We start from the raw sequence: 10,105 nt of genomic DNA on the forward strand, positions 1-10,105 counted from the left end.
AGTTAAAAATAGCTGGCTGATAAGAATAAACCAGATTCATCTTCCCTAAAGCTGGCATCTATTACCTTTCCCAAACCCTAGTTAATTGTGGAAAGCACCATCTATGTTAAAGTTTTCCGCCAGTCAATAAACATATTGTCATTTGGTTCCCAAATCACTTTACTTTTTGTGCACAGTCAACTTTTGCCAAAGACAAAAATATGCAATTAACAACCAAAATACGAAATTTTATCTGAAGCCTTTTCTAGACTCAAAAAATTATAAGCCCTTGCGGGAAATTTGTGTGTACTTTTTGTAGAGCTAGTGCATAAAATGCTTTCAGCCAACATAAAATTTGTGCAGCCCTGGTGTAGACTTTCGTAGAACAGAATTAAAACACCACAAAATGTTAATCATAAAACAAAATTAGATGAAAGAAAGTTTCAGAAAAGATAGGACATTCATCTGTGTTGTAAATCTCGCAATCTATAGAACATGATTCCCGTACTTTCAATTTTTAAGACATTTACGGACGCGTTGCTACTGGTAAAATAGAAACTTTTATCAATAACAGAAGAAGCAAATTTTTGAAAGTATCACCAAGAACTGTATCCTGCGATGACAACAGCTTCCTGTTCATCCGAGGCTCTTTTTTCTTAAAAAACGGGATCCTCTGGAGACATGGTGTTATGGTTCCTACAATGGGTTGAAACACGGCGAATAGGGTTCAAAGCATTGCAACTCACCTTGCACTTGATTCTAGTAAAACTTCATTGGCAATCGTTTGATTTCTCTGGACAAACTTTGACGCAGCGAACAGAAAGTCGTCTAGTAATGTTTTTATGTACTCTTTCCCTGCAAGGAAAATACTTAATGAATGGAGATTCTGTGCAAACTGTAATGACCATATCACCAAGCCATGTCACAAGGAGTATCTGTTTTCGATTATGGCAACGCCAGGCAAACAAAAATCCCAAAACCTAAACCTAAGGAATGCAAGAAAGGCAAATTCGAGGCATTAAAGCTGCAACTGTTCGTCCTTTTCACCATCCTATAGAAAAACCAATTATTTTGGCAATCAAGTGTTATATAAACTCACGATCAACTTAAATCTATCAAGCACATAACTTTTGTATAAAAATATACATGAAGCTAATTATAAATCGTTAAAGACAAAATCAGAAATAGTCTATCTTGAGCGTATCTCAAGACAGATATTGGTAAGGGTCTTCTAAAATATATTTTGAAATCGCTTCGGGAAATGCGAACGAGCTTTCTAAAAGGGTTTCATAAATTTCGACAGAAGGATAAAGACAACAGAAAGAATTGGCGCTGGTATAAAAAAGACAGTGCGATCTGCTTTTAATGTGGGAAATAATAATCCCCTTCTTCTTGCATTGTGTTCTGAAAATATAAAGATTTCTTATGCAAATAAAAATTTATAAAGTTTATTTATAATTTTATCAATTACACAAGAATTCTTTTTGGAAAATATTAAGCAAATTGAACAAAGTGAACGAAGGTTGAAATTTAAGGAGATAAAAGAACAAAATAAAAAACTTAAACATACCAAGTGCACGCTTGTCCACACCTTCACAGGTAAACAATGTTTTTATCAGCTTCAAATGGCCAAGGAGTAAGGCCGGATCTACAGATTATTTAAAAGAAATTAAAATAGAATTTTAAAAAGAAATGAAGGGTTCGAATGGCATAAAAATTTCTTGAACAAAAATGACATCTCTGCTACTTAAATAATGGAACCTATCGTTCTATGTTGAAAAGATACTTTGAAGGTTCTAACATCTTTGTCTTAACAATATCCCCTTTCCGTCTTCAAACGACTTATATCCAATGGTTAACAAGACCGTAACTACTTTGGAGGGGGGTTGGGGAAGGGGGCTCGTGCCACCCCAAAAATTCCAAAAAATACTTTGTTTCTAATCAACAGTCCCTTTTGTCTCTATTGTTGTCAAACAATGAATACGATCTTTCCTACGCTACTGTGATTTAACACCATCTCAGTTTAAGTCAAAGTCCTATTTTTCTGGAGAGTTGATAAAAGTACATCATCTGAATAAAGATTAAAATGTGCATAATTATAATACAATCGGAACTTCAAAGCTTCAGATTGGCTGAATTTTTATAGAGGCGAGATCTTTATGGAAACACTTCAGCCAATAAAATAAATTTAAGAGTGATTGACACAGGGAATCGCCAACATAATAATTGTTAAGAACCTTCTTTTTGTCAGTGGAACTTTATGCTAAAACATGAAATAATAATGATTCTGATACTAATTCATAATAACAAAATAAAAAACTACCGGCGCCAGATGACGACAACCATCCAATCTCATCTTCTAATAACTTCGAAGGCTTGACTTTTAAATTTTCTTGATCGCTCTCTAGTATAAAGAATTTATGCAATTACTTGCTGTAACGTAGAATAAGTCGTTGGATTTTATGTTAGTGTAAACATTGCATCTTGGAACAGACAGACATCAGCACAAAGTTCAAGAAGTTTAGGAACTGGCTTTGAAAGAAGCAAACATTTGAATAAATTCAAGCTTTTCCTCTAACACTCTTCAGAGTTTAAAACGTCAAAACATAGATCGAAAGCCATTTTCAAGTTTTGTACCACCAAAAGATTGTTTGTAAGTTTAGGAACCGGGAAGACATAAAGGAAATCGCATCTTTTATGCAATAATTTCCTCACGAATATTTGCACAGTTCTTAGATTCGAAAGCAACACAAGCAACACAGCTTAAGTATTCTCCAAGCTACGTCGATAAAAATTTGGCTTAAATTAAATGCTAATGAAATCATATCTTTATATTGAACAAGGACCTTATATCTATCAATAAAACGTTTTGCTCAATAAAACGGCTGAAAAGCGAAGCAATAATCACATCGAAAAATTGATGAAGCTTCAATTCTGGGAAAGAAAGATAAAAAGAGTCATTCGATAGCCATTCAACTCAGTACTCTTGCTCTATAGCTACTTCATGTAAAAACTACCCAATGGTCATTTGACTCTATTCCTTTTTCTTCAGATGTGTAAAATTTCGAAGATGCAAAGTTTTTGAAACATAAGAGCTCACTTGGTAAATTTCGAAGAAGATTGCACAGCAGGTCGAAATACGGTGTACACTGACTGTGGATCCTAAAATTCACAAATAGAAAATGAAAACATATTTGCTAAATCTTTATCAAATCATATTAATGGCACATCTAGAAAGTTACCAAAATGGACGATATCCTTAAAAAACCTCAGCGGGAGATTGTTTGATAACTTATATTGAGGACAAAATATAATGCATTTACTTGCGTGGTCAATCTCAGAGTAGCAGAAGTTGCAAGTGGATAAGAGGAACAGTGAAAAAAAGTGGAGATCTCACAAAGAGCTTTCTTGAACATATCAGAACATTGTTCGTCAGACCCTTTCATATTATAAACTTCGGATAAAGCGAAATTTATATTATATTCCAGTTGTGTGTGATCAGCTGTATCATAATATCACACAGCCTTCGGCCAACGATAGATATATTCTTTGGAATCATGATTTCGAGGTTGCAGACACCTTTGGAAAATTGGGGGAATATGAAAAGTCCAATCAATTGGAAATTTGAATGGCTATCAAAATGTGACGGGACACTGTGCCTTTTATTGTCAACGACTGCTTGAGGGCCTTTCTGATTTCACCAACAATCAATTGCCCTGAGGGATTCTACCATTATGTTCTAACATAATTTCAGACTACAGAAATTGTAAAATCGTAAAAATATATCAAGAAGATATTCCTATTTAGAGTATGTGTGGCTCTTTGATCCGGCCAAAAGAACCTGGACAGGTAACTTGATATACTTTATATTGTAAAATTTACCGACGCAGAAATTTGTGGAGACAGTTTTGTTCCTATTTCATCTACCACCAGGAGCTTTTAATGACAAACAAATGATTACACCGACGAACGTAAGAAAAGAAGTGGGCATGATCCCTTAGATACGCCTCTATCGGCAGTGTTGTAAGGCATAAAAATATCGGAAAATGGTTCATTAACCTAATATTTCTGCTATTTACAAACAATCACATTCTGCAATTTTCTCGCAGCTGAATGCATCCAACAAATTAGGCCATCTTACAGAGGTTTCGCAACCTTATTACAGAGGTTTATCAACTTTGTCAATATTTCAAAAACCTGCTTCTATAGTCAATCCTGATCTATTGGCGATAAACTGTACTTGAAACTTCGAACTTGAACATTAATGTTTCATGACAGCTATCAAATGTTATCAAAATCTTTTGAATAAAATCACTATAGGCTTGCAGACTATAAAACACCTTTGGGTGGGCTTCCAGAAATTACTCTATATATGTTGCTATTGCAATTTGGGTATTATGATTACCACTACATTACTGACTTTTGTAATAGATATGACTGTAGCTGCATACTGTTTTAAACTTATCAAAGGGGTTCGAAAATCTCCGGTCTCATGATCATTCCAGGATTATGTTGATTTATAATGGCGAAAATGAGAGTGAATGCATAACACAGTACGCATGGGGCAAACAGCAGTAGCAAGTGTTATGATAAGGTACGTGAAAATACCCGTGCACCAAATGGTATAACTTCTGCACCAGCTCAGAGAAATTGATGTATTGGCTATTTAAAAACAAGATTTTTAGATAAAAGAAGCAATTGTAGCATCATTCAAGGGCATCATTTTCTTGATATTGGATTACCGACGAAAAATTTACAGCATCACAAAGTCCGTTTCATTCTACATTTGACCGTCTGGCAAATTCTTTGTATAGTTAACATGTCTACCTGTTATTTGCGTGATTATACGTTTATCTGCATAAATTATCATAATCACTCTCGTTACTTCTGAGATCAATCAATATTCCACAAAAGTTACTTTTGATGAAAAAAAGAGTTTATAACATCCCCATTTTATATTAGCCTCGATTGGGTTTCAAGAACGAGATGCACGTGTTGAGTTTTGTTTTGAGCTCTTTACGGAAATTTGCACGCGTCCATAGAACTATCAACGGTATAATGACAACATCTATGTTGTTTACTGCTGCTGTTGCAGCAGATGCCTCGCTTGACAAAATTCGTTGAACAGTGAATGTTTCTACAAGACGGGAAACAATAAAAGGCAAATACGTAATGAAATGGCAAAGGACAACCAGCAAGGTCGAATGTACGATATTCCATTTTGCTTCTTCCGTTTCTAAAGCACTGGCGGCCAAATTAGGCAGTGACAGTAATCTTAACCTTTTCTGGCGAGTAAGATGACTGAATTCGTCGTTGTCGGCAAAACCATTATCACTGAAGCCGAGAGTCAAGCACCGACACGTGTATCTGGCACTATCAACGCCTATGATATCTGCAGAACCTATTTCTCCAGAAGGAGACGTCCCAGTATCCTTCAAAGTACTAGCTACCACCCCATTGGGTGCTTGATCGTGAGAAAATGCCCCTAAACATGATGCATTACGAAACGATCTCGGCTGACACCCTTTAACATTCTCTAATTCCACATCAATTTCTTGGTTTCCACACACTGCACATAATTCACTATCTACGCCTAAACCACGATCATGAAGATCATTTATACTTTTCCCTTCTGCCAGTGCTTCCAATTTACTATTGCCTATAACGTCATCAACATTGCTGTTCTGTAATGTATCGGAATACTCTTCATCAGGCTCTGAATTGGTCTCCAATCTTATCTCATTGGAAGACATTTGATACAAATTAGGGCTTTGATTAAATTCATTAAACTGCTCCTCTTTATCAATCTTCCCAACTTGATACCCCTGCAATTTGTCAGGCAATGCAGCTAAATCCTGCAAAGAAATAGGATTTTCTACCATTTTATTATCATTCTGAGGAACCTCTTGTTTTTCTCGGTGCCGACAAAACCCTTTCTGGTTGTTGTTTCGTGATTGGGACATACAACTTTCCTGTTGGCAATGCTCTGATGCATTTGCATTGACGTGGTTACATAAAATGGAGGAGCGACTCGAAATGTTCGAATCATTAGCGGTCTCACTTCCATAGTTGTCCGCAGCATGGGCAAAATCATTAGAAACTTCTTGAATATCAAACAGCTTGTTATGGTTGGGAGTGACGTCATCAATGATTGTAAAGACCCTTTCATTACTGAGCACGGAACCAGGTCTTTCACTTCCAGTTTTGCTTTGGAATTGCTGGCCGTTACCGGTTTCCATTAAGCAAACAGTCTTTATCAAAGTTTTTGCCAACTCCGTCTTGCGGGGTGTATCTGGCTGCGATCGACCACGTAATTCTGAGTCCCTTATTCGTTGTCTTCTGGCAATAACAAATACACTTACGTTGGTAACAACCAGAACTACCGCCGGTATAACAAAATCTAATAGTATGACTGGTATGGCATAATAGGCCACGGTTGCCCCCCAGTTTATTCCACAAGCGCCGCCCACCTCCCCAAAATAAGCGATCCAACCTGGCTTCAAAGTTGATGGTAACAGTGTGCAAACTGCCTGCAACACAATGTAAACTGTCAAAAAGAGCAACAGTTTTCTGTTTGCATATTTGGAATAATGAAGAGGATAGTGGACTGCGATAAATCGCTCAAACGACAACAACGTGAGTGACAGGATCTTAGCAACACTGAGCGCGTAAACGAGGAATATAGTAACCCTACACGCATTCGCGTATGCAGCTCTTGTGCGGGAATCCGGCGGGGGCAAATGTACAAGTAAAGTGGTCAGATGGTACGATGAATTGATGATACACGAGATCACATCGATGATTAGAAACTGGATTAAGTACAGGTTCGAAATCTTACTTCGATTCAGCCTTGACGACAAAACAACAGTTAAGATCGAAATGTTTAGAACAATCCCCAAAGCAAAAATAACAGCGTACAAGAATATAAAAAATCCAAGTAACGAGCTATTAAATCCCATTATTGCGATGAAAATATTGCATCTTTCGTATATCTTTATCAAACTTGGTTAATCCAAAGGCATCAAACAGCAGATTCTAATCCATTGGCACTTCGCTTGCCACAGGACACGTTTTGATGCGGGGCAATCAACAATCCGTTGTAACAACACAAACAAGATTACAATCCAAAGCCAAGGACTCCTTTCGTTGGTGTAAAATTCGAAAATGCGAATAGGATAAAAAACAATCGCTCTTGACTCGTTTTCTTGTTCCTGGAATCTCAAACAGCCAAAACCAGACAGTTTCCTGTTTTCCAGTTCAGTAACTAACGATCGAAAGAAGCAACGTGCATTGTTTTCGAGGTTAATTCTGACGCTACTCCACGCAACATTTCACATACACACAAGACTGACTGTTAATTTAAACAAAGCTCTTCCGAAAATTACTTTGAAGTTGATAATACCCCTCATTATAATTCAATCATGACCGTAGGTTCGTAGGTTTTGTTTTTGCTTTCGATTTCTCCATTGGACTAAATGACCCACAAAGCGCCACGAGAGATCTTTTAAAATTTTCATTGGCATAATTCTGAAAGTCGTCAAACTTCGAAGAATTATCAAAGGGAATTTGGTGGTGTCTCAAGCAATCTGTTCATGTATATATGGTATTTCCATTTTTTTTTAATTATGATACAACTTCATATTCCTATTGCAATAAATTAAGTCTTCTTTGTAGCTAAATAAAGAAGCTTAAAAGTTTTTACATTTACTGTGACACGAGATCGCAAGGGAGGCAAAGATCAAAATGGTGCTGTAATAGAGCTAAAATAGTCCCAGCCCCAGTATTAGGATTGTTATGTTTGTATACGTAGTTATTTTGTATATTACGTAATTCTTAGGAAACTCCCCGTTGTGTCCCGAATGTTCTGTCCTCGCGACACAGCGCCACGCAGCATTACACTGCATTCCATTCTTTTGTGTAGGATTACCCCCTCATTAGGATTACGTCATGTTGTGTAGTCATTAGTTTATTTTAGGTAACATTTTATGCTTATTTATGCTTTTCTGGTAATTTCTTTGTACATATAAATATATGTAGTAAGTGAGATTCGGGGAGATTCGAAGAGAGCTTTAGAAGGTATCAGCCAGGTAAAGCTAAACACTAGAAGGAAGCTAACCGTTTCGCCCAAGAGGCTTGCGAAAGCTCTTGCGGCCCAGTTTGGATTTAGGACAGGCAGTGCTTGAGAAAGACTGCGCTGTGCCTGTTTATATTTCATTGGATTGTATAAGTATTAGAGTTCGCGGAGAACCGTCGTCGTTCATGTTAGCTGTGTAGATTAAAGTTTAGCCTTGGGGGTAGGGAAGGGGCGGTAAGATCGTTCAGGAGTTTAGTGAAGGCCGTGACCATGGTTGGCGGCAAAAAATTGCAAAGAAGGCTTTCTAGAGATGGTCGGAAAATGCATCCAAATATTCACAACATCGATCTAGACTCATGGAAGATCCTGGACAATACCCATAAGCTTTCTTCAAAAGATGGCCCAAAGACCGATGCCAGGCAGGCCTTGTTTGGTTTTACTACAAATTTGTCTGATTGAAAAAAATTATCTGAAATTTCTTTAGCTGCTGACACCATCCCGCCGCAATACTTTGTTTCGATTTACGAAATCTATTTACATCATAATATCAGAACTTTCAACCCTCTAGATCTATATGACGGAAGAAGCCAAGGTTATAACTATACTGTCCGAGGCGGCACCATGGTTGTCGCCGAAGGAAAAAACTTTCAAATAGAGTACGGAAGTGTGACGTCATCAAAAATCTATTTTGAGAATTTCTTAAATTTTGCCACATAATCTTAAAGAACGGCATAAAATACCTCTCAATATAAAAAATTAGTTAGATATGTTCCAAATTGGGTGAGATATGGCAAATGAAAGATTTTGAGTTTGCTAACAGATTACTGTTATTCTGGCCTGGTTCATAAAGTTATGAACCAAGACCAAATTACAGAGATTTAATGGGCAAGAGCCTGTGCTCAAGTGGCCATATCTCAGCCAATTCGTAATGCTTTTAACTGACTTTGCATATTTAGAGGTATTTTATAATGCTCATTCAGGTTCCGGGATCAAAATTTAGAAATTCTAAAAATATATTTTTATGACGTCATCACTTCGGTACTCTATTTTGATGCTTCTAGTTTGCTGGAAAATTGACTTTTTGATACAATTTTCAATAACACAAGCTTTCTTTGAAATTAATATCGACAGACTGAAAGCTATTTGGTGGTTTTAATCAACCAATGGTTTTAATCATTTGACGGTAATTAATCAAATTTCAGCTTATCTCCAGATAAGGACATAATCTCTCGGCTTTTCCTTCCTAGCATTTCAGTAAATCAAAACTCCTTGCACTCTCCCAATAGTTTTATGAAATGGTGCCTAATCCAAACATTTCCTCACCAAGCCCAAAATTATCGGCGGGTTCCTCAAAAACACCCTGCACCCCTTCCTCGGTACGTCCCTGGTTTCTACTTTGTGCAAAAATCATTTATATTTAGGGTGGGATCTTGAGATGGTGTTTGACGATCGTTGTTAAGCGAATCAAAGTTTGTAAGAAAGAAGAGGTGATTCTTGTTCTCTTCAAAACGATTTATTGTGGATTGTATACAGTGTCCGTCTTTAGCATGCTTGGTTTTTTTAAGAAAATTGTCCTCGTTTGCCAGCTATTTGGCTAGGGCGCCTTCAGCGCCCCTTTAATGTGAATATTCATTTTGGCGTCCCTGATATTCATTTTGGCGTCCTCTGCCAGCACGTCACTGTCTGTTGGATATGCAGAAATGACGAGATGCTGAAATCTAGTGACCCGGAAGGCTACAGAGGAATCCAGCGCCATAGATCATACTAGAGCAGGTCCCGGTAAAATGTAATGACAAGATAAAAATTTGCACTATTTCCTATTCATCTGATGTATTTACTATCAACTGTTTACAAAAATTAGAGTTGATGGATTGGAACGTGTATAAATAGCTAATATCATGATATCATCCTCATCACCATCACGATTGTGCTGATTTTTCAGGTATAGGAAAAAAGCAAAACGATAAGTGGCACCGCTGGAGGCATGGGAGAGGAAAGGGAGAGGGAGGCCGAGAGAAGGGCGTTGCACCCATTACTCTCTAATTCTCATCC

General features: G+C 37.2%; 2 protein-coding genes across 4 annotated transcripts in view; both read right to left on the bottom strand.

Annotated features, from left to right (window-relative positions):
* Window positions 1-10,105, bottom strand: part of LOC135694722 (ubiquitin carboxyl-terminal hydrolase 24) — a 75,077-nt gene that overhangs the window by 26,499 nt on the left and 38,473 nt on the right. For all 3 annotated transcript variants that reach the window (XM_065213570.2, XM_065213571.2, XM_065213572.2), the window contains exons 36-39: window positions 3,080-3,141; window positions 2,303-2,383; window positions 1,550-1,627; window positions 726-834 (exon numbers count right to left, since the gene is read on the bottom strand). In XM_065213570.2, coding sequence (XP_065069642.2) covers window positions 726-834; window positions 1,550-1,627; window positions 2,303-2,383; window positions 3,080-3,141 — 330 coding nt within the window. The remainder of the gene's footprint in view (window positions 1-725; window positions 835-1,549; window positions 1,628-2,302; window positions 2,384-3,079; window positions 3,142-10,105) is intronic.
* Window positions 3,188-6,938, bottom strand: LOC135694726 (uncharacterized). Its single transcript, XM_065213578.2, has one exon. The coding sequence runs from the start codon at window positions 6,936-6,938 to the stop codon at window positions 4,938-4,940; it is 2,001 nt and encodes a 666-aa protein (XP_065069650.2). The 3' UTR covers window positions 3,188-4,937.

The sequence above is a fragment of the Rhopilema esculentum genome, chromosome 8 (genome assembly GCF_057945365.1).
Source record: "Rhopilema esculentum isolate cy_ngs chromosome 8, ASM5794536v1, whole genome shotgun sequence".
NCBI lineage: Eukaryota > Metazoa > Cnidaria > Scyphozoa > Rhizostomeae > Rhizostomatidae > Rhopilema > Rhopilema esculentum.

What these genes read in the sequence shown, in the direction of transcription:
- LOC135694726 (XM_065213578.2), bottom strand. Translation starts at nt 6,938, where the DNA reads ATGGGATTTAATAGCTCGTTACTTGGATTTTTTATATTCTTGTACGCT.